Raw genomic sequence first — 26029 nt, forward strand, 5'->3', positions numbered from 1 at the left:
CGGGAACTTGTGAATCAGTCCACGAATCATTCCAATTTACATTTGACTCTTCATTATTATTAGGTGAGTCAATGGGACTTGTTCTAGAGGTAGACATCTATCACATAATATCAAACACGTTAAGAGATTAATATATCACATAATATTCATATGTTAAAAATATATAGTTTCCAACAAAAATGTTAAGCAATCATTTTTAAAGAAAACACGGTCGAAGTCCAGAATCACTAATGCATCCTAACAAACTCGATAAGACACACTAATACAAATTTTCTGGTTCTCTAAGACCAACGCTCGGATACCAACTGAAATGTCCCGTTCTTATTGATTAAAAACGTTCCATATTAATTGATTTCGTTGCGAGGTTTTGACCTCTATATGAGACGTTTTTCAAAGACTGCATTCATTTTAAAACAAACCATAACCTTTATTTCATCAATAAAGATTTAAAAAGCTTTACGTAGATTATCAAATAATGATAATCTAAAATATCCTGTTTACACAAGACCATTACATAATGGTTTACAATACAAATATGTTACAACAAAATAAGTTTCTTGAATGCAGTTTTTACACAATATCATACAAGCATGGACTCCAAATCTCGTCCTTATTTAAGTATGCGACAGCGGAAGCTCTTAATAATCACCTGCGAATAAACATGCTTAAAACGTCAACAAAAATGTTGGTGAGTTATAGGTTTAACCTATATATATCAAATCATAATAATAGACCACAAGATTTCATATTTCAATACACATCCCATACATAGAGATAAAAATCATTCATATGGTGAACACCTGGTAACCGACAATAACAAGATGCATATATAAGAATATCCCCATCATTCCGGGACACCCTTCGGATATGATATAAATTTCGAAGTACTAAAGCATCCGGTACTTTGGATGGGGTTTGTTAGGCCCAATAGATCTATCTTTAGGATTCGCGTCAATTAGGGTGTCTGTTCCCTAATTCTTAGATTACCAGACTTAATAAAAAGGGGCATATTCGATTTCGATAATTCAACCATAGAATGTAGTTTCACGTACTTGTGTCTATTTTGTAAATCATTTATAAAATCTGCATGTATTCTCATCCCAAAAATATTAGATTTTAAAAGTGGGACTATAACTCACTTTCACAGATTTTTACTTCGTCGGGAAGTAAGACTTGGCCACTGGTTGATTCACGAACCTATAACAATATATACATATATATCAAAGTATGTTCAAAATATATTTACAACACTTTTAATATACTTTGATGTTTTAAGTTTATTAAGTCAGCTGTCCTCGTTAGTAACCTACAACTAGTTGTCCACAGTTAGATGTACAGAAATAAATCGATAAATATTATCTTGAATCAATCCACGACCCAGTGTATACGTATCTCAGTATTGATCACAACTCAAACTATATATATTTTGGAATCAACCTCAACCCTGTATAGCTAACTCCAACATTCACATATAGAGTGTCTATGGTTGTTCCGAAATATATATAGATGTGTCGACATGATAGGTCGAAACATTGTATACGTGTCTATGGTATCTCAAGATTACATAATATACAATACAAGTTGATTAAGTTATGGTTGGAATAGATTTGTTATCAATTTTCACGTAGCTAAAATGAGAAAAATTATCCAATCTTGTTTTACCCATAACTTCTTCATTTTAAATCCGTTTTGAGTGAATCAAATTGCTATGGTTTCATATTGAACTCTATTTTATGAATCTAAACATAAAAGTATAGGTTTATAGTCGGAAAAATAAGTTACAAGTCGTTTTTGTAAAGGTAGTCATTTCAGTCGAAAGAACGACGTCTAGATGACCATTTTAGAAAACATACTTCCACTTTGAGTTTAACCATAATTTTTGGATATAGTTTCATGTTCATAATAAAAATCATTTTCTCAGAATAACAACTTTTAAATCAAAGTTTATCATAGTTTTTAATTAACTAACCCAAAACAGCCCGCGGTGTTACTACGACGGCGTAAATCCGGTTTTACGGTGTTTTTCGTGTTTCCAGGTTTTAAATCATTAAGTTAGCATATCATATAGATATAGAACATGTGTTTAGTTGATTTTAAAAGTCAAGTTAGAAGGATTAACTTTTGTTTGCGAACAAGTTTAGAATTAACTAAACTATGTTCTAGTGATTACAAGTTTAAACCTTCGAATAAGATAGCTTTATATGTATGAATCGAATGATGTTATGAACATCACTACTACCTTAAGTTCCTTGGATAAACCTACTGGAAAAGAGAAAAATGGATCTAGCTTCAATGGATCCTTGGATGGCTCGAAGTTCTTGAAGCAAAATCATGACACGAAAACAAGTTCAAGTAAGATCATCACTTGAAATAAGATTGTTATAGTTATAGAAATTGAACCAAAGTTTGAATATGATTATTACCTTGTATTAGAATGATAACCTCCTGTAAGAAACAAAGATTTCTTGAGGTTGGATGATCACCTTACAAGATTGGAAGTGAGCTAGCAAACTTGAAAGTATTCTTGATTTTATGAAACTAGAACTTTTGGAATTTATGAAGAACACTTAGAACTTGAAGATAGAACTTGAGAGAGATCAATTAGATGAAGAAAATTGAAGAATGAAAGTGTTTGTAGGTGTTTTTGGTCGTTGGTGTATGGATTAGATATAAAGGATATGTAATTTTGTTTTCATGTAAATAAGTCATGAATGACTACTCATATTTTTGTAATTTTATGATATATTTCATGCTAGTTGCCAAATGATGGTTCCCACATGTGTTAGGTGACTCACATGGGCTGCTAAGAGCTGATCATTGGAGTGTATATACTAATAGTACATACATCTAAAAGCTGTGTATTATACGAGTACGAATACGGGTGCGTACGAGTAGAATTGTTGATGAAACTGAACGAGGATGTAATTGTAAGCATTTTTGTTAAGTAGAAGTATTTTGATAAGTGTATTGAAGTCTTTCAAAAGTGTATAAATACATATTAAAACACTACATGTATATACATTTTAACTGAGTCGTTAAGTCATCGTTAGTCGTTACATGTAAATGTTGTTTTGAAACCTTTAGGTTAACGATCTTGTTAAATGTTGTTAACCCAATGTTTATAATATCAAAAGAGATTTTAAATTATTATATTATCATGATATTATGATGTACGAATATCTCTTAATATAATATATATACATTAAATGTCGTTACAACGATAATCGTTACATATATGTCTCGTTTCAAAATCATTAAGTTAGTAGTCTTGTTTTTACATATGTAGTTCATTGTTAATATACTTAATGATATGTTTAATTATCATAATATAGTGTTAACTATATATATAACCATATATATGTCATCATATAGTTTTTACAAGTTTTAACGTTCGTGAATCACCGGTCAACTTGGGTGGTCAATTGTCTATATGAAACCTATTTCAATTAATCAAGTCTTAACAAGTTTGATTGCTTAATATGTTGGAAACATTTAATCATGTAAATATTAATCTCAATTAATATATATAAACATGGAAAAGTTCGGGTCACTACAATTAAGCTGTTATCTTATATTAACACTTCTTATGATTTAAGAGTAGAAGATTTACTGAGATATATCCAAAAAAATCACTAAATAATTAAAAAATAATAATAAGACCCATATGTGTTTGTTGTTAATAGATAAAAATAGTTACGGAGCCTGCGAGTGAAAAATCAACATGTATGAAAAGTACCCAAACATTTAGTGTTTTTAAAAAAAAATCCGTTTTGCGTATAGTTAGTGACATTGTGTTCGTTTCGAGTTTAACGATGGTGCTTGAAAAATTTAACTCGTTGCGAGCGAGAAGATATGACCCATTGAATATTTGGGTGGAGTTTATTTACGATTTTTTATGAAAAATGTCGATTTGACACTTTACCCCCTGTTTGGGGGTGGGGGGGGGGGGGCGATTTTAATTTTTGAACAAAGTGTGAGGTTTTTTTTTGGTGAAATGAAATTTAGTAAAAAAAAAGGTGGAAATAACGAAAATGCCCCTGGTACTATTCACCATTTTTGTCTAATAATTAATATAGTAAACACTTTTTAAAAAATGCTAAACATTTGGGGTACTTTTCATACACGTTGATTTTTTACTCGCAGGCTCCATTACTATTTTCATCTATTAATAACAAACACATATGGGTCTTATTATTATTTTTTAATTATTTAGTGATTTTTAGATATATCTCAGTAAATCTTCTACTCTTAAATCATACGAAGTGTTAATATAAGATAACGACTTAATGGCGTCGTTTTTTTAAAAAGAATCCGTTTTGCGTATAGTTAGTGACATTGTGTTCGTAAAATTATTTCGAGTTTAACGATGGTGCCAGAAAAATTTAACTCGTTGCGAGCGAGAAGATATGACCCGTTGAATATTTGGGTGGAGTTTATTTAAGATTTTTTTTATGAAAATGTTGGTTTGAAACTTTACTCCCTGTTTTGGGGGGGGGGGGGGGAGGTTCGATTTTAATTTTTGAACAAAGTGTGGGGGTTTATTTGGTGAAATGAAATTTAATAAATTAAAAATAAGGTGGAAATGATGAAAATTCCCCTGGTACTAATCACCATTTTTTCTATTAGTTAATATAGTAATATATGACGGAAAAATGTTCACTAGGAGAGGACAAAATTTGGTGGGAATAAAATCAATATTTTCACCGAATAATTTTGCTGTGATATCGACACCGAATACTCTCATGTTTCATTTATACATGCATTAGGAGAAAATTCAATTCGCGAAGATGTTAGCAGTACCATCCAAGGTTGAGAAAATCCCCCACATATATTCTCATCGCAGATGTTGACAGTATAATCAAAGGTTGAAAACTCCCTGCTTGAAGGGAGAATCGAACCTGTATTGACAGTACCCCAAGTTTGATCTCACCCCTATACCACTCAAGCCAAGCTTCAGTGGTTTTTCACCGAATAATTAAATTAGAATCTTACTAAGACCATCTTAAATGGGTAAAAGTAGTGCGTTCAGGAGTGGGGTGGGGTGTTTGACGCTGACATATCAGGCGTGCCTGCATGCTGAGTGGCGTATAGGGAGTAGGATGTGTATTTTTAATTTATTTTTCATTTTACTTAATATATAATTTATTTTAATTTTTTACTTTGTTTAATTAGTTATATTATTATTTTTTAGTTATAAAAACAAATTAAATTAATAAAACACACTTAAATTAAAATTAATAATTCGATTACATTAATTAAAAAGTAATAAAATAGAAAATTACATTAATATAAAAGTCCTAAACTTAATTTAACTTTAAGAAATCCTAAAAAGTGAAAAATACAATAATATAAATATTAAACTACTCTTCGTCCTCATCCGAAAACCGAATTAAATCGTCGTACTCTTCGAGCAAGTTCTTCTATCTTCATGCAACGTTTCCTTTCTTTCTAGTTTAATATATTTTGATGTCGGGGTTTGCCAAAAATTTTGTAGCTTCGAGCGCGGAATTCATACATTCCTCTGTAGTGATTGTGTCAACTTCGATCTTGTACGTGTTAACTTCTTCAACTAACTCCTCAAATTGTGAAAAGTTTGTTCCACGACAGTTTATCGTCGCATCGGATGATGCGGAACTCTTAGCCGCTTTCCTTGCCTGATTCCTTCCCATGGGTCTTGGAATCGGATCATCACCTAAAAGCGCATCATGTTGAATGCATTTTGAATTTGTTGAAAATGTCGTTGTGGAGTTGACCCGAGTGATTCTTTAATTTGTTGCAGTTGTTGAAGTTGTAAGATTTGATCTTGAATTTCTTATTGGCTCATATTGAAAGCATTTTGCGTATAACCGACAATGTCAAGTGAAGGTCGCGATTGGTTTGAAGATGACGAACAGGGAGTTGTCAGTTAGCCACTTAAAATGTTATAATACAACGACCATTCGTTAAGGTTTGGGTTGGCCATTGTAGAGTGTGTTTAGAAATAAATGAAGAATAAAATGTTGGAGAAAAGATGGATGAAATTGTATAAAAAATGTGTTTGAGTGAAGTGTATTTTGTAGGTGAAATTGTATACATTTATTATTTATTATTTATAATCATTATTATGTATATATATTTATCTTAATTATTGACCATATTACTTGTATTAATTTATATAAATTGTTAATTTATATCCGTTGAAAAAGTTGAAGTCTTTTAATATTTTGCATTTGATTCAAATGGTCGATTACTTCACCAATGAAACTAAGTCACGTTGCCCGAAAACCCCAACACGCGATCAACTTCTCCCATGCCTGGAACCAGTGCGCCACCCACAAACACCCATCAGCACGCCACTCTAGAGGCGTGCCGCAGCCATGCTAGTTCAATTTTTTCGGTGGGCTGTGCGATAAAGACGGTTTAACACGGTTTAAAAACGATTATTCTTTAGTGATGTAATACCAGTCACTATCCAACATTAAAATCGATAGTTTGGAGCGCGTGAGTGAGTGATGAGGATACTGGGTGAGTGGCGAGGATAGGCATGGAAGCACCAAGCGGCGTGTTATCCAAGGGAGTAACGTCCTTTGGCGTTGACAGTGTGGGTCCAACTAGCTTTTTTGTTTTCTTTTTGAATTGTAGCCATTATTATAGAATTAAAAATAAAAATATGATAACAATAGCTTTGGCTTTTTAATTTGTTTAAGTTAATTTTATTCAATTATAAATACAACTCATTTCATACACAACTCAACTTCTTTGCAATGTTTATTACGTTTCAGTTCTTATTCCGCCGAATACAATTAAAAGTGAATGATACTTATCAAACGATCTGTAACATCCTGAAAAAAGTTTGAGCAGAAAATGGCAGATGCGCCGCATCTCCAAGGAGATTTGCCGCATCAGTGTTTGGTAGGATATTTTGACAGCTTTTGTATTTTGAGGGACTGGATGTGTCAATTTGACAAAAAAAGGGGATTCAACCCCAAAACATGATCTGGAAACATCTCATTTTAATCTTCATATTTCCAGAGAGAGATAGTGGGGGGAGAGAGAGAGAGAGAGAGAGAGAGAGAGAGAGAGAGAGAGAGAGAGAGAGAGAGAGAGAGAGAGAGAGAGCCCCCTCTAATTCTTGAAGAAGGTTGTAATTTCAACCCATTGTTGTGCTTATCTCCATTGTTTTAGCTGCTATGGCTTGATTTTGGTATTGAGGTAAAAGCTTAGTCCAAATTTTATATGTTTAATTCTTGAATTGGCAAAGAATTTATGGTTTTCGGTGTTTATAAACCCCAAATATGATGTTTTTAGGATTTGTTTGTCAAAGAATTCGTCATGTAATCTCTCTTAAGAGGTTTTGGGTTAGATGTTGAATTTTAAAACGCCCTTGTATTGTAATATATATATATATATATATATATATATATATATATATATGTATATATATATATATATATATATGTATATATATATATATATGTATATATATTATATTTTTAATACATGGACTGACTCTGAACTCTGTTATACTGCGCGACACTCTACGAACCTACACGGCACGCAGTATAACTGAAACTAGTCATCTGCAATAGTTTCAACTACGGGAACCAGATTAAGCTATACTGCGCGGCGCGCACCCAATATGTGTGCCGCGTAGAAAAACCTCTCGAGTCCTTCTACTCCAAAATTCATTTTAATTAACTTCAACACTTAACCCGAATGTTCCAAAGATATATTTCCTGCGCTTACTAGACTCCCAAATTCACTTCCAAAATCTAAAACACTTCAATTCATACGATCTTCAAAATAGTTACAACATTCCATAATTTCAAATGAGATAAACACTAGTCACACATCCATTAACAATTTCAAATGACCAACTAAATTCGTTCATTAAACAAGTTCAAAAGTAGAAGAAGGCATTTTTATATTCAAGTTGAGGTATTTTCACATAACTAAGAAACTAGAACTTCCACTTACCAAAAGGGAGTACTTCAAGCTAATTGACTTAGATTTTTTCTTGCCTTTGTCACTGAAACCGGCCTCGCCTACATTACACATTAAACTAAACATAATAAGCAATGAGCTTAGTGAATATACAAGTGTAAATCATTAAACAACTAAGCATAACATACACACATACAAAAGTAGTAATACTTACTACAAGTAAGTGCTAATGGATCTGAAGCCTAAGCATTTTGTGACAGTCCCACAAGGCTTATTGTCACCTAAGCAGACTAGCTTATGCTAGTTAAATAAAAATAATTGGGATAAAATCCCCATCCAAATCACACATCACCACTTGCTCATATGCAAGTCAATCATGTCCGACCCATTTACAACCTATATACTCACGTTGAGTATTCAAATGTTTGCTAATCGGCACAAAGAATGAACTATCTTTTTTGCCACCTAATACACAAAATAACACATACATAGTTACTTTCTAAGCTTTACTACTAACCTTTCATCACTTAAATTCAAAGTTTCTTTTAAGCAACTTAACCCATACCCAAATGAACACCTTTACAAAGTTGAAACCAACTAATACATTCTTTCTCTTTTAATATCTATAAGTGCAATCCCTTAATTAATTCATACATTTATTTCTACTTTCATAATCAATAATGTGATTTGTAATTAGTTCAAGATATGAACATGACTCATAAAAGTTGTTTAACATGGTCATTTCTTGACCTAGTTAGTTTACTAAACTTCCTAAGTCAATTTAATTCATGAAAAGAACACCAATCTTTTACTATTTCCATCAAATTTCTAGATCTCAAAACCCTTTATAAGTTATAAGTATCCTACAACCCTTATAATCTCATTGCCAACCCCATTCCATTTTTAAATCATCATATTTATAGTAAAATCCCAAATTAAATTGATACATGCAAGTTAGGGTTTCTTACCAATGAGGAATAGAGATGGAGATGATGCAAAATAGCTAGAGATTAGCCTCTTTTCAGTTGCCTACTTCTTAAAATCGTAATTTATCCCTTCAAACTTGGTGGTTTTGTACAAACCCTAATTGTTTACTTGCTCTTGTTCTTACTTATTCCCTTTGTTTTGTTTTTGTTGAAATGAACATAAGTAAGGCGTCTGGAACTTTCAAAAGGTATATGGGTCCAAAAATCAGGAATTGCATCATGACCCTTAAGTTCTCATAATTAACAAAACAGTGCCTTATAATCTGGCCCACAGAATAAGTGCGCGACGTGTACTTATGCTGAAACAGGACTGTCACAAATTTTGGCTAGTTATTTCTATTGAAATTGGTAGTCAAGGTTACAATTTGTGATTAATGAGCAAAAGTTGAAGTAGTAAGTTAATGGCTAAGATGTTTGAGTCTTAAATTTGGATTTTGTGATAATTATGTAAAAGAGATGATGTTTAATGTCTAGTAAATTATTAGTAACCTAGAGTTGATAAATTTATGTGTTAATGGTATGGAAAATTATGTGAAAACACTTGCATGTGTTGTGTCTAGCCAAGGAAACATGAGTTTTAGTATTATGGGATGAACCTAGTTGTGGTGAGGTCTTGAATGACTAATAGTGAATGGATATGTGATGGAATGTGTTGTATGCTTAATTGTCAGGTAAATTTGTGCATGAGAAAGGTTGTGTTGACTTCTCGATTGGAACTGTTTGTTAAATGGCTTGCTTGGATTGCTTATGTAGAATTAATTCATTGGAATCGAGGTGAGTACAACTCTTCCATACTACTTAGTAAATTCTATATATAATTGCATGGCACCGTTGTGTGCATTGGATTGGTATGGCACCGTTGTGAGTGTTGGATTGATAAAGCACCGTTGTGTGCATTGGATTGATAAGGCACAAGTTTAGTAACAAAATTGGTCTTAAGTGGAAGGCAAAACCTTCCCATTAGGTACCTTCTTTCCTTGTCGTCTTCATTGTCTTTATCATGAAGATTGTCACTCTCAATATTTGTAGTTTCGGAGTGGGCACGGATAGCAAAATTGGGGATTTAAAAAAAAACTTTGTAGAACCGTTAAACCTAACATTGTAGCCTTACAAGAAACCAGAGTACATAGATTTAGTGAAAATTGGATCTATTCTCATTGGGGTTAGAGCGATTGTCCGTAATTTTATTCAAAAGGAAATGATTGATAACTCCCGGGGGGGGGGGGGGGGGTATTTTGATGCTAGTGATATGTTTATTTGTGATTTTCATATGGGGGTTCGAGGAGTGTGGAAGAATTCAGGGGCCAATTTACACTTATTCATGTATAAGGGCCACATAATGACCCGAATAAAATTAGAATGTAGGATGCCCTCTTGTCCGAACTGCGTAGGGGTTACGGGGAGGCATATGTTATCTGTGGTGATTTCAATAAGGTTCAGGATCAAAGTGAAAGACTTAATTGTGAGTTCATTCCTAGCCGAGCTAAACAATGCAATGATTATATTTCTGAAAATCAGCTAGTGGATATTCCTATGGGGGGTCGTAAATTCACCCGTGTTAGTGAAGGCGGATTAAAATACAGCAAATTAGATCGATTTTTGGTAACTGATCAATTTTTTTAGTTGTGGGATAATCTCTCGGTTGTAGCTTTGGAAAGAAAGCTTTTAGATCATGTTCCTGTTATGTTACAAGATGATGAAAAAAAATTGACCAAAGCCAATTAAAGTCTTTGATGAATGGTTGAAATTTAACGGGATCGAGGGCATTATCAAAGAATCATGGAACGAAGAAATACCACCAAGCTCGAGTGGTGTATTGGTTTGATTGTTGAACGATACTTGCTTTTGGTTAGGATTGTGGTAGCCTTGGTTTGATGTTCCACCCCGTTGATAGTTTTGATTACTCACGTAGTTAACATGAGCATCTGAATTCATGGGAATGTCATCCAAATCAACATGGTTGCATTGATTAATTTGGGGACAGTTCTTGGTGAGATGTGGTCCTTCGCACCTTTGACAATCTACTTGCATTGCAACTACCGATTGTTGTAGCTTTTTCAACTCTTTCCCATACATTTGAAATTGATTATTTAAGCTTGCAATAGTGATTTGACCATTGTCACTCTCCACTTGGGCTACACTTTTCCTTGTTAAATCTCTTGGTGAAGGGTTCCATTCGTAAGTGTTGACCGACATATCTTCTAACATGGTTTCGGCCGCATTTGGTGACTTTTACATAAAAACTCCTCCCGAAGATGCATCGAGAGTTTTTCTTGTCAAAACATTAGTACCCCGGTAGAATATGTTGATGTATTCTTTCTTAGACAAACCGTGCGGTGGACAAGCTCTTAGAATTTTCTTGAATCGTATCCATGCATCATACAAGGACTCATCATTCCATTGAGTGAATCCATTAATCTCCATTCTAAGGCGCTCCGCCTTTGATGGTGGGAAAAAGTGTTTGATAAAAGATTCTGTTAAATCTTGAAAGCTCCTAATAGAATCAGAAGGTAGGTTCCTTAACCACATCTTCGCATCTCCTTGAAGAGTAAAGGGGAATGCACTTAACTTGAAAGCATCATCGGTAACATCCTTGTTCTTTTAGATGTCACAAATATCATTAAATTGTTGAATGTATTCGAACGCATTTTCCTCTATTAACCCATGAAATAGCATATCCTTGATCATTGTGAAGAAGTTGCCCTCGATCTTCCAATTATCGGCCTCAATTGGTGGTTTTGTAATGGCGGGAGGCACCAAGGTAGGTGCAACCAACCTAGCGTGCCACATTGGAGTGTCATTTGGATCATTTTGTTGCTCTTGATTAACCGGTAGACCATGAACATTCGGATTACCTTCTTCACCGTTCATACCTTCTAAACAAAATGGCAAAACCTTAAAATATTTCCTTAAAACCCTTTCTTCTCTACGCTTGTAAACCCCGTGCACATGTTTCTCCGGATCGGAAAATGGATGTGTAAACTCTTGATCCTTTTGGGATCTTGTTTTCATACACCAATGTACCTATCCTTCAATCACAACACAAACATAAACGGTTTTCCAAACACAAAATAGAATATAAAAACAAGAAAAGTAACCTTTGTAAGGGTAAACCCTTACAAAAGTAACGAACAATTAAAAGCTTAAACCAAATATCCCACTAGCTAACCGCTCCCCAGCAGTGGCGCCAAGAAATTGATGATGCGTGTGGAATAATACATCATTTAACCTCTAAATTTATACAAGATTCAAACACTACAAATAAGCATACACAACTAACGAGCAATTAGAACCCGGTTATTATAGCACTTTAATGTAAGTAGTCGTTTCAAGTTCGTCCCAAGAGAGCGGTGTAAGTAGAATAATTGAAACTATTAACTGTCCTAGGGTTTGTTTGATTGGGGTTTTGATTGATTTTAATTAACAACTAAAACGTGCACAAGTAAACAAACTTAAACTTAACAATTAAGACTAGTAGCAAATAACAAGTAACTAAATATTGAGAATTAATTCAATTAACTAAGTAGTGTTCACTTACCTAATCCTCTCTATGCTTGGATTGCCCCGTTTTACCCAAATTGCTATCGCACTAGTTGTTGAACTATTAAATGTTTAGCATCACTATCAAACCTCAATCAAATAACACTTTGCGAATTTATAAAAGCATTGCATTCTAAGATCAAGTTAAGCATGATTAGTTATTGAGATTATGCTTGGGTTGAAATCACTTAGAACCCTTCAACTATCGAATCACTTAAGATAATCAAACACCACTATGTTGACTAAAGGACAATTGAAAAACCAACCTAGATTAAGAACACAATCACTTGAAACCCTTAGTCTAGTTGTCTTGATCACTCAAGGTGTTGAAGTACAAATTGATTCACTTCTCAAATCACTAAGAGAGCTACTCAACCTATGCAATCAAAGTAAAGCCTAAAACAAATGCATAGCAATGGATCTATAGCAAACACAATAACACTTGATCATGTGTTTCATTCAAACAACATCATTCAATTGATTTAGGGGCAAATCTTTGCATTAGAGATTCATAGATAAGCAAACACAATAGATTTAGCCAATCATGGCTAAGGTTACACTAATCATAAGCATTGAAACATAAATAAACATCATCTTGAAGTTATTACAAGTAACTGATTCAAAATAGATAAAGAAGGGTGGAGATTACAACCCAAATACAAAGAGATGAAGATCTAGAGCTAAAACTATGATGAATCTTGAGCTAGCCTCCTTCAATTCACCTTTAAACTCCAATGGATGATGAAATTAGGGTTTTGGAAGTGAAAATCGAACATAGAATTGCAGCTCTCTCCAAAATGACCTAATCTCTTTCCTTTTATAGTACTGAAAATTTTGGGCTGAACAGCGACATGAGCGCCACTTTTGGCTCAGGAGCGGCGCTTTTGGCTTCATTCAGGAGCGACGCTTTTGTGGTTAGGAGCGGTGCTTTTTCTGATCAGGAGCGGCACTTTTGGTAATGAGGAACGGCGCTTCTGGCCACTGGTGGAAAATGGTGCCAAATCGTGTACAAGAACGTCTCTTTTCTTAGAGATGCGGTGCTTTTGCTCTTTAGGAGCGGCGCTCTTAGATGAGGAGCGGCGCTTTTGGGCTGATTTCTGCACTTGCCATTTTCTTTGCCACTTTTGATCAAGACTTGGCCAATTTTACACCAAGTCAAGCTTTTAGCCCCCAAATTCTCATAAGCATATCAAATAGGCTCCATAGTCATCGAAAACTGAGTGAAGTAAGGGAGATATTGCAAGATAAAACGTGTATAATTAGAGCCATATCAGTGACGGTTGAGGCTGTTAAATTAGGGCTCATAACCAGTTTGTAATAACTTAATCATTTTTTATGTTTGATTTTCTTTGAATCAATTTAATTGATCTCTCAAATCTGTTCATCTTGATCATGCTTAACTTCTCATGGTATCAGAGCGTATGAGTTTAGCTATTCATCATTCAATTTGATTTCATTTCTTTCGGCGTTCGCGTAAATCGAACTAGATCTGGTAATGTCACTGAAATTGAAATCACTGTGTTTGATTTCGAATATCTGGATTTCTCTACTGCTTCTGCATTCATTGATTAGTCATGGATCCGCAAGTGTTTCAAAATCCTTTGTTTCTTCATCTATCAGATGGTCCTGGATCGTTGCCGATACAAGAAAAGCTAATCGAAGCTCAAAACTATAGGTCATGGAGGCAATCGGTTGAAAGTGCACTCTCAACCAAGCGTAAGCTTGGATTTGTTATTGGTACAATTGCGAGACCTGCAAATGATCCTACTCGGGCATATCAATGGGACACGTGTAATAACATTGTGATTAGTTGGTTGATGAACTCTATAAGTGAATCAATTGTAAAATTTATCATGTTTATTGGAATTGCATCTGAAATTTGGACATAGTTAGAAAAGAGGTTTGCACTAAGCAATGGATCTAGAAAATACAAGTTACACAAGGAAACTTACTCCTGTGAACAATAAGGAGTAGCTGTTAGTGAGTTTTATACAAAGATGAAGTGCATTTGGGAAGAGATTGACTCTATGAATGATCTGCCTAGGGTTACAGGTACTACACCTGAAATTGTCAATTTCTTGAATGCTGTTAATCGTCAAAAGGAAGAACAACACTGGTTTCAGTTTCTTAATGGTTTATATGAGCATTTTAGTGCTCTTAGAAGTCAATTGTTGATGATGAATCCACTACCTAGTGTTGAAATTGCTTGTTCTATGCTTCAACAAGAAGAGTCACAAAGGGAAATGTTCACCTCTGTTGATTCCACTACTTTGTATAGTAAGACTAGTACCAAAGACAAGTGTGAATATTATGCTTTTAAGTGGCACTCACCATATAAGAGTTGGGAGAAAATTGGATATCCTGCTTGGCATTACAAAAGTAGACTTGCTGCCAAATAAACAAGTCACAAAGCTAAGCATGGAGGATCAAGTCAAACTAAGAGAACTGCTGCTAGTGTTAAAGACAATAATGTGATTTTCACTTTAGAGAGCAGTTGCTAAAATGTCTTCCACAAATGACACAAAATGAAGTGCATGCACACTACATGAAAACTGACTTTATAGGACACCCATAAGTGTCCTAAAAGGCCCATTCTTAGGACCCTTTGCCTGATAGGACACCCAAATTGCACGACCTATCAACGGCCGTCCTATTAACCGAAAAGGGTTCTAACGTTTATAGGACCTTTGTTTGAGTCCTGTTAATAAAATCGAAAGGGTCCTATCAGGTAACATATTAGGACACTTTATAATATTTTGAGACGCACAAAAGAGTCCTATGACGCCTAAATTTGTATGTTAGATCATATTAGGACCCCAAAAAAGTGTACTAATATAATGAGAAACTATGTTAGTACCAATAAAAGCGTCCTAAAATAATTATAAATTATGTAAGTACCCAAAAAAGTATTATAAAAATATAGTAGTTTAGTACCAAGAAAAAAGAGTCCTAATATGAAGATAACTTACATTAGTACCAATATAAGGGTCCTAATATACATTAGTACCAATATATAAGGGTCCTAATATACATTTAGTACCACAAAAAGGGTCCTACTATAACTATGTGTTAACTTAGTACCACAAAAAAGCGTCCTAACAAGTCATAGGAGTTTCGAATATCTGGTTCAGGTATTCGGGTCCATTTCGGATTTTGGGCCAAGTTATCTTAATTGGGCCTTTCTAGGCCAGTTCAGATAATTGGGCCTTTTGGGCCAGTTTATGGTAATTGGGCCTTGGCCTTTCCATGCTAGTTAAGATAATTAGGCCTTTTGGGCCAGGTTATGGTAATTGGACCTTTCCAGGCCAGCTCAGATAATTGGGCCTTTTGGGCCAGGTTATGCTAATTGGGCATGTTGCCACGTTTAAGCTTAATGAGCCTTTCGGGCCTACTTCAGCTATTTGGGCCTCCCTGTTCGGATTCAGTTTTCTTTTGATTGCATCAATTTATTATTCATTACAATTACAATAATTTAAAATTTTTTAAATTTAAAAAGCAAATATTAAATATAAAATATAATTTTAATCACCACATTAAAGTTACAATTATATTGTTTCAATCAAAATATAATCACCATAGGAAAATGTTTAACATCAACGGATGATTGTCTCAAACACACTACACATACATCAACAAATTGTCTCAAACACACAAACATTCATTAATAAACCGGCCAACATTAACAAACACAAAAAGTCTTCAAGCCGCCACCATCCATCTTGATCAATCACCACGTACCAACTACAAATTAAACCAACCATGTATAAGCATAAAGGTGCACATTATAAAAATTAATCTTAATTATTACAATTATAACAAGGACATACCTCGATTAACTTAGCAGGCTAAGCAATAGACGTACCAGTTACGTCCTGAATGCATATCAAATGATCAAATGGCCTAAAAAAGCTTCATCTTTTTTATGGCCACTTGAACCTCGACCTCACACCAATCATGTCCAATTTTTGTCCCCAAAACAACCGTACTTGGATCCATGCTCTTCAACCATCCTCTTGCTACGTTCTCGAAGTTAATGCTTTTTATATAAACTTCCTTTCCGACCTAAAATTAAGTTGTCAAAAAAACATTTATGAACGCTAAAAGGGTAGAAAAAACAGTAAGCTATTAAATTAAAACATACCCTTAAACGTTGAACACCCGAACCATTATCATGAACACGCGAACCATCATTCTGAACACCCGGACCATTATTCTTCTCCACTAGGGCTTTTAACCTTGCATTTTAATCTTCAAGTTTTGCGTTTTTAGACATCAGCTGAGCATTTTCTTTGTTAACAGCTAATTGACTAGGTCCTGCACCCCACAAATGATTGGCGCGAACACCAAGTCCATACATTTCTGCAGTACCATTTTTAGCGGTACCCATTATCGTGGCAAAAACATCATCTGGTCCAGGTGCATCAGCTGCACCATCACCGAGTTTCTCAGTAAGATTTTTCATTTTTTCCTGCATAAAAGAGATTGTAAATCATTGATATTTTATTCAATAATATGACCAGTATATATACAGGAGATGGCATCGATATACATGAAAAATTGCCAACTAATTGTGAGCTATATAAAGGATAACTATCACATAATAATACACAGCTATACAATCAAATATATCCTATAAATAGATGATTTGGTTAGTTAGGATTGTGTTGACTTATAATTCTACTTTGATATTCGATATATGAAATGCTATAGCCCAATCACAGTATATGCAATGCTTACCATAAGTGTCAACTACAACTAATTAAATTAAAGATATGGTTAATAGATATTTTCTTTTATCTCCGACCTAAAAGTATACTTCAAATGAAATAAAAACCTCGCAAGTGGTTTATGGTGATTAACATATAAATATACATCTACTGATATCATGTATATGATATATTTGATCTACTTTTTGTAAAATTACTTAAAAGGCACGAGCAGCTTCACCTTCACCACTTCCATTTGAATAACATTCCTTAAATATATCCACCCTAGTTGGTTCTCTTCCCAAACTCACCTATAATGAGTAAAACCGAAGTAACTATTAACGATGTATATTCAAAAGCTATACTATATAAATAATTCTCCCATGATATATTACCTTCAGTTCTTCACGAATTCTTGCAAAACTTTTTTTTCCCGTCAATTGTGACAACTTCTTTTTAGCCCTATTGGCTTTGTTTCTTTCGGTCATCTCCTGAACAAAAAAAGAGTGGTCAGTATTCCAGGAGATCAAATCATGATGAAGTAACTGATGTTAGCCCTATTGGCTTTATTCTTTCTTCATCAAGGATCTCCCATTGAGTGCTACATATGCTATGTTACATTTGGTGGTCCAGGCCCAAGTACAATGGCTACTAGTTACAAAAGGCAAACGTGTAAAATATAGCTAAGAAAAGTCAAAGATTTGGTATACGTCAACTAACCATTGAACATCTATCTTATTCTTATTGTTTAGACACGATCGTTAGTCTATCTACATGAAAGTGTAAGAATATATCATACCATCACATTATCTCTGGTCCAATATTCAAGAAGTCTTCTCAAGTGTCTTTTGGTTAGTTCTAGCGGTGGTGACTTTAATTGAGCCTCCATTGGTTTAGACGGGTCAAAGAAACAGTCCTTAACTCTCGCCCTCCAATTTTTCATCTTGCGCCCATATGATTGAAGGATCCAAGAATCAGCAGTTGGTGGAATATTAAACTTTGTCTACAAATTATAAAAAGAAAAAACATATATATCACTTAAAAAAAAAAAAAAAAAAAAAAAAAAAAAACTTATTATCACACAGATTTTAAAATATTTACCCTTAAGAACTTCAGCAACTTATTCTTTTTTTCGGGTTTAACTTTGTTCCACGGTCTATAAATTGGACAATACTGGTAACTCCGCGATAAGTGACCAAGAAAATGGGTAAATTTACTACTGTTTGCACCAATGGCTATCCATGTTCATTAACAACAATAGGAATTCGAATAGATGATTTTGTTTCCAAATTTGCCGCATAAGAGTCGGTCCTCTCGGTCTATCAACTTGATTATCTACAAAATATGTGCACTTGATTTACAACTAATATACTAAACAAGAAACAATATAAATTAAATAAACAAACCAAATTAGAAAAAGAAAAAATAACCTGATTCATCTCACAAAATCGTTGTATCATTCACACATAAACCTTCTTCAGTTTGTTGTAGTTCAGTTTATTGACGATGCTCTTCAAGATCTTCAAAATAGCTTGTGTAATCATTGTGTTCTTCAGTTGGTCGTTGTGCTTCATCCTCGGGCTCCGTATCTTCATCTCTAATACTCGCACCTATACCTTCTTCATGGCTGACACTAACTCGTTGAACTTTACTTATATTTACCCTCAGCCTCGTATCACTTACATGGCCCTTTTGCAGCTTGGATTTTAAGGATAATTCTTTGGAGATATGAGAATTAATGGTATTGGGTGCAATGAACCGTCATTTGTTATTACTTTTATTATTGGTTGTTTGACTCGTAGCAGTAGCCACAACCTGTTGAGAGGATCTAAGGGAAGTCTTTTTGATTCCTTCAATTGCCATAATCTACAAGAATGTAAAGAACAATAATGAGCAATTATATCAATTAACGCAACAGAGTTATAAACAATTTTATATACGGAGTAGTTAGGAACAATTAAAATTACATAATCGTTAATAACATACAAAAAAAATCAAATACAAATAATCCATTTTCGTGAAAAAGAGAGATACCTGTATTCTTGTGAAAAAAGATATACCAGAGGAGTTCTTTGAATTGGTGAAAAAAAGATACGTGAGTTGTTCAAAAACCTTTTAGCTAACCCCAATTTGATTTGGCGCACACACTAGTTTTGATCCACACCAAAACAATCTAAATTACCTTTTTTACCCTGGTAGATAGTATATTGACTTCATAGTAGTTTAAGGGTAAAATAGGAAGTTTGTATTATTATAGAGTGGATGGATCAAATGCTAGTGTGGAAAGATCACCTCCCAAATTTTGGAGGTGATATTTGAATTTACTCAAAATTTGGGAGGTGATATTTGAATTTACCCAAATTTTTTGAATGAAAAAAGTTTGATCAGGTTCAACATTTGGGTCCGAAATCTGTGATATTTGGCTGTATCTTTTGAGAGGGTAAGTTTTGGTGAAAATTAATTGAGGATAACTTCTCTATAGAAAAAATGTACACGAAATTAATTTAATTAGTCATAAAATGTATTTTTTAAAAACATATACATAATTGATCGTAATTTAACATCGTTTATCATATGTGTTAATCTCTTTAACGTACGTACTGTGCATCAAACCCTAGGTACTAAACCCCAAACCCTAAACCCTAAACGATAAACCCTAAACCCTAAACGATAAACCCTAAACATTAAATCATAAACACTTAACCCTAAACCCTAAACATTAAATCATAAACACTTAATCCTAAACCCTAAACCCTAAACGATAAACCCTAAACCCTAAACCCTAAACCCTAAACCCTAAACCCTACACCCTAAACCGTAAACATTAAATCATAAACACTTAACCCTAAACCCTAAACCCTAAACGGTAAACCCTAACCCTAAACCCTATACCCTATACCCTATACCCTACAACCCTAAACCCTAAACCCTAAACCCCAAACATTAAATCATAAACCTTAAAGCCTAACCCTAAACCAAAAACTCTAAACCCTATACCCTAAATCCTATACCATAAACACTAAACAATGTACCAAAAACCCTAAACCATAACCATATACCCTGAACATTATACCAAAAACATTAAACCCTAAACCCTAAACACTTGACCCTAAACCCTAAACGATAAACCCTAAACGATAAACCCTAAACCCTAAACATTAAATCATAAACACTTAACCCTAAACCATAAACCCTAAACCCTAACCTAAACATTAAATCATAAACACTTAATACTAAACCCTAAATGATAAACCCTAAACCCTAAACATTAAATCATAAACACTTAACCTTAAACCCTAACCTAAAAATTAAATCATAAACACTTAATACTAAGCCCTAAACGATAAACCCTAAACCCTAAACACTAAACCCTATACCCTAAACACTATACCCTAAACCCTAAACCCTACACCCTTAACCATAAACATTAAATCATAAACACTTAACCCTGAACCCTAAACCCTAAACGGTAAACCCTAAACCCTAAACACTAAACCCTAAACGATAAACCCTAAACCCTAAACATTAAATCATAAACACTTAACCCTAAACATTAAATCATAAACACTTAATATTAAAAACCCTCAACACTAAACCCTATACCCTAAATCTAAAACCCTAAACCCTACACCCTAAACTATAAACATTAAATCATCAACACTTAACCCTGAACCCTGAACCCTAAATCCTAAACCCTAAACGGTAAACCTTAAACCCTAAACCCAAAACCCTAAACCCTGAACCTCAAACAGTAAATCATAAACCCTAAACCCTAAACCCTAACCCTAAACCAAAAACTCTAAACTCTATACCCTAAATCCTATACCATAAACACTAAACCATGTACCCTAAACCCTATACCCTTACCCGATACCCTAAACCATAAGGGTGATGATTCGTACACCACCAACTTGTAGGCACACCACTAAAAACCAAACCCTACACACTAAATCGTATACCCTATACCAACCCTAAACCCTACCCTATACCATACACGTAACCCTCTCCTATACCCAAAACCCTAAACCATAAGCCATATACCCTGAACATTATACCATATGCATGATCCCTAAACATTAAACCCTAAAGCCTAAACCCTAAAGCCTAAACCATGCATGCATAAACCATGTACCTTAAATCCTAACCATGCATAAACCATATATAATTACCCTAAACCCTGAATCATTAGTCGTCTAGCTTAAGCTTGTCCGGCCAAGTCGATCTTATGATGATTGATTATACGACGACACTCTTAAGATCTTCCGTTATATATTTAGGGTGGTCAACGAAAGCTTTTCCAAGTCGCTCGATCGTATAGTATTACACCTTTAATTTATAATATCGATATATTTGGACAACCTTAACCTACATTATTATTTCTATTATTTTATATTTTATATATTATTAATTATTTGAATTCTTATCTTAAACTTATACTCGTATTAGATCTTATTAGATGTATCAAAATCATCATATTTCATTATTATTATTATTATTATTATTATTATTATTATTATTATTATTATTATTATTATTATTATTATTATTATTATTATTATTATTATTATTATTATTATTATTATTATTATTATTATTATTATTATTATTATTATTATTATTATTATTATTATTATTATTATTATTATTATTATTGTTATTGTTATTGTTATTTTTCACAATTTATAATAACATCGTACGTATCTAATTGCAATCATCATCAGTTATTGAAGATGTGTTTGCTGATATAAATTAATTACAATCATCGATTATTAATCAGTTAATACGTTTTTTGAAGATATAAGTTGCAATCATCGAAAAATTGGGTTAGCTTATCTCATACGCTTTGTCCACACCCCTTAATTCTGAATCTTTGATTTTGAACCAGGCTAATTTCTTTTGTTTCATACACTTTGTCAATACCCCTTAATTCTTACAATCTTTGATTTTGAACCACGTTAATTTATGTCCAATTAAATGTATTTGTAGAATACAGGTCTATGATGGACTCGACTTGGATGTCCTTATGTATATCTTCCCCTGCATACGAAAAAGGACTTGACAAATTTATAGAACGTATTTTCTCTAAAAAGGGAAAAGATGGTCATATATATTGTCCGTGCATACATTATGGTAATCACAAACGGGTTGATCGGGTCCAGGCTAAAACACATTTGCAATGTGACGGCTTTTTGAAGGTTATAAAATTCCAACTGTGTTTTTCGAACCAGATGATACACCAATGTGGGATGCTGAAGATGATATGCAAGGATTGGCCCAATCTGTCTTCCATATTTTTGAAGATGAAGATGATAATACCGGACAAACTAAAAATCAGACTGTACCAAACTTAAATGCTGAAAAGTTTTATAAAGTATTGGAAGATGCAAAGAAAGAATTATATCTCAGCTGTAAGTTCTCTGTTCTTTCATTCATTGTTAGACTCTTCCATTCAAAGTGTGTTGGAAAATGTAATGAAAAAGGATTCAGCATGATTCTTGACACAATTAGGGAAGCCTTCCCTCATGCTTCCATATCGAATTCATTGTATGAATTAAGGAAGGTAATAAGAGATTTGGGTCTTGGTTATGAGAAAATTGATGCTTGTCCAAATGATTGTATGTTGTACTAGAAAGAAAACAAGGACAAAATTAAGTGTGACGTATGTCAGACCTCAAGATATAAACAAATTAATAATGATTCTGAAGGTGAGTCAACCATACAAGCTGATAATGATGGTGATTATGAAGGTAAGAGGGTTGGAGAAAAGTGTTGCATTATTTTCCACTCATACCACGCTTGCAAAGATTGTTTATGTCGCCTAAAACGACCGAGTCAATGAGATGGCATGAAGAGATTCGTACAAAAGATGGTATATTAAGACATCCCGCAGATTCACCAGCCTAGAAAACATTCGATTATCAGAATAGTGAATTTGCTAAAGAACCTCGTAATGTGAGGCTTGGTTTGGCGAGTGATGGGTTTAACCCTTTTGGAAACATGAGTGTTTCACATAGTACATGGCCTGTTGTTTTGATGCCATATAATCTGCCTCCATGGTTGTGCATGAAAAAACCTTTTTTATTCCTAACTTTACTTATACCCGATCCATCTGCTCCAGGTAATAATATAGACGTCTATATGCAACCTCTAGTTGATGAGCTAAAAGAGTTGTGGGATACTGGAGTTAATACTTATGACGCATCTACTAAGAGTAACTTCACACTGCGTGACGGTTTGATATGGACGGTAACTGACTTTCCTGCTTATACGTATTTATCGGGTTGGAGCACTAAAGGTAAATTAGCTTGTCCTTCATGCCATAAGCTAACTAGGTCAATACAATTATCAAACTCCAACAAAGATATCTTCATGGCACATCGTCGCTGGTTGGAATTGTTGCATGCTTTCCGTATGGATGAAGATTCTTTTAATGGAACGAAAACACATGAAGGGCCACCTTGTTGCTTAATAGGGGAACAAGTGCTTGCGGAGCTGAAAGGTTTTGAAATAAAATTTGGAAAACTTGTGAAGGATAACCCATCCTTACCATATAACTGGAAGAAGAGAAGTATTTTTTTTTTGTTACCATACTGGAAAAATAACTTAATACATCATAATATAGACGTAATGCATACTGAAAAGAATGTATGTGACAGTCTCATTGGAACGTTAATGAATATAGATGGAAAGACCAAGGATCATTTAAAAGGACGTCGTGATTTGGAAGAAATGGGTATTAGACATGAACTTCATCCACAACCTTTATCAAATGGCAAAGTGTATTTGCCTCCTGCATGTTTCTTAATGGATAAAAAAGAGAAAGAAACATTTTGTGATGTGCTTAAAAGTGTGAAAGTGCCAGATGGTTATGCAGCTAATATTTCTAGGTGCATTCAGGGAAAACCTCCAAAAATTACAGCCCTAAAAAGTCACGATAATCATATTTTGATGCAGCAGTTGCTTCCCGTAGCCATAAGAAATATTTTACCTAAGCATGTGCGTTCTGTTATCATGAAGTTATGTCAGTACTACAAACAATTATGCTCAAAAGTTCTTAAACCTACTAATTTATTTAAGATGGAAAAAGATATTGGAAAAATACTTTGTGATTTAGAAAGGATTTTTCCACCATCATTTTTTGACATCATGATTCATCTATCGGTTCATCTAGCTTCAGAGGCCAGATTAGGGGGCCTGTTTATTACCGTTGGATGTATCCAATCAAGAGGTGACCATTTATTCTGTAGTAAATTATACTCGTTTGAATACAACTTTTTTGAATCTGATATAAACATTTTTTGACCACTCAGGTATTTAGGTACATTAAAATCTTATGTGTGAAACAAAAGTAAACCCGAGGGTTCAATTGCAGAAGGATATTTAGCGGAAGAGTGTTTGTCATTTTGTTCTCTGTATTTAGCCAGTGATGTCAAGACCATACATAATAAGACTAGCCGAAATCATGATGATGGTGGTGATGAGACTATTTTACCAATATTTTGTATGGCTGGTTGACCAATTGGTGCAACAAACATAGTAAAACTCGGCTATGACACTTTGGCTATTGCATACTCACATGTGTTGTTCAATTGTAGTGAAATAGATTTCTTATAAACGTAAGTTACGCTATTTAAATTTACTATGTTATGAGATTATTTTTTTATATGACATTGTGTAATTTTGATGATAATGTACATTATTCTCTTTTTGTTACTTTGATTGCAGAGAGCATCTGAATATTCTTAGTCATCAAAATCAGAATATACGTAAGCGTGAAATTCAACGTTTACATAGTTAGGAGTTTGAGGAGTGGCTGTCTGATTACGTAAGTTATTTTTGCTAGTTTTATAACGATATGTAGTGATGATATAACTGAGCGAAACTTATTATAAACAAATTGCCTCAAATCAGGTTGATGAGGACATGGCTAGTTGTGGGGATCGGTCCAAATGAGGTTGTAAAGAAATATAAGGGATATATCATAAATGATTTCCGATTTCACATTAAAGATGTAGAGAAGAATAGGACAACACAAAATAGCAGAGTTATACTTCAGGCTCTAACAAGTAGCTTCTTGAGTGCTAGAGATAACGATCATGTTATGGGAGATGTAACTTACTACGGTGTTTTAAATGATATAATCGAGTTGCAGTATGGTGATGACAAGAAAGTAGTTTTGTTCCATTGTGATTGGATATCAAGTGGTTCCAGGATAAAAGTTAATGAGAATGGGTTTACGACACTCGATTTTCGAGCTCTGAAGCAAACTAAAGAGCCTTATATCCTAGCTTCGCAAGCACAACAAGTATTCTATGTTGCTGATCCTGCTCGTAAAGATTGGAAAGTTGTGATCAAGACAACACCTAGAGACAATTTTGACATGGATGAACAAATTTGTATCGATGATGTAGAAACACATTTGCAGAATGACACACCGATGGGTCCTCAACTTGTAGAAAATGAGACTATTGATATGATTAGAGACGATTTGAATGGGGATATTTTTGACGATGATACTTTAGTTGCTGCTACAGATAAAAATCAAATTGATGATCATGATGCTTCCTGATGAAATATTAAGGATATTTTTCAAAAGAGTGTGTGTCATTTAGTTCTTTTGTATTTATCAAAAATATTCCAAAACTATAGTTTTTAAAGATGATGACGGATTTTATGTTTCTTATGATACATATAATATAATCTCAAATTTCAAATAGAGAGCATATATGGTTAGTGTTGTACTAGTAACTTGTACTTAATTTATTTGTGCTGTAATTTCTATATCCAACAGATAAAAAAAATATCATAGTACAAAAAGGAAATGTTTTGCTTGTAACTTACTTTATTGGTAACAGTAAGGTACATGCATCCCTA

The 26029-nt window shown here is 33.9% G+C and overlaps 2 protein-coding genes and 1 non-coding gene across 3 annotated transcripts; 2 read left to right on the forward strand and 1 right to left on the reverse strand.

Annotated features, from left to right (window-relative positions):
- The first annotated feature begins 11235 nt into the window (after window positions 1-11235).
- LOC139895117 (small nucleolar RNA R71) lies at window positions 11236-11342 on the forward strand. The gene has a single exon (XR_011775583.1). It is a non-coding gene; the product is annotated as a small nucleolar RNA R71 (small nucleolar RNA).
- A 2176-nt stretch (window positions 11343-13518) lies between these two features.
- Window positions 13519-14338, forward strand: LOC139889138 (uncharacterized). Its single transcript, XM_071872104.1, has 2 exons — window positions 13519-13759; window positions 14022-14338. The coding sequence occupies exons 1-2, from the start codon at window positions 13519-13521 to the stop codon at window positions 14336-14338; spliced, it is 558 nt and encodes a 185-aa protein (XP_071728205.1).
- Window positions 14339-16692: 2354 nt separating this feature from the next.
- LOC139889139 (uncharacterized) lies at window positions 16693-19168 on the reverse strand. Its single transcript, XM_071872105.1, has 6 exons — window positions 19142-19168; window positions 18931-19021; window positions 18257-18390; window positions 17955-18158; window positions 17551-17646; window positions 16693-16917 (listed from the first exon to the last, which is right to left on the reverse strand). The coding sequence occupies exons 1-6, from the start codon at window positions 19166-19168 to the stop codon at window positions 16693-16695; spliced, it is 777 nt and encodes a 258-aa protein (XP_071728206.1).
- Window positions 19169-26029: the final 6861 nt, after the last annotated feature.

The sequence above is a fragment of the Rutidosis leptorrhynchoides genome, chromosome 2 (genome assembly GCF_046630445.1).
Source record: "Rutidosis leptorrhynchoides isolate AG116_Rl617_1_P2 chromosome 2, CSIRO_AGI_Rlap_v1, whole genome shotgun sequence".
Taxonomy (NCBI): Eukaryota; Viridiplantae; Streptophyta; class Magnoliopsida; order Asterales; family Asteraceae; genus Rutidosis; species Rutidosis leptorrhynchoides.

Excerpts from the sequence above, each read along its gene's own strand:
- LOC139889138 (XM_071872104.1), top strand. The coding sequence starts at position 13,519 with ATGAGGAGCGGCGCTTTTGGGCTGATTTCTGCACTTGCCATTTTCTTT. Across the intron at positions 13,760-14,021 it reads TAAATTAGGGCTCATAACCA|TCATGGATCCGCAAGTGTTT; the intron begins GTTTGTAATAAC and ends TTCATTGATTAG.
- LOC139889139 (XM_071872105.1), bottom strand. The coding sequence starts at position 19,168 with ATGGATTATTTGTATTTGATTTTTTTT. Across the intron at positions 18,391-18,930 it reads TCAAACAACCAATAATAAAA|CCATTGGTGCAAACAGTAGT; the intron begins GTAATAACAAAT and ends GAACATGGATAG. Across the intron at positions 18,159-18,256 it reads AGTTGCTGAAGTTCTTAAGG|ACAAAGTTTAATATTCCACC; the intron begins GTAAATATTTTA and ends TATAATTTGTAG.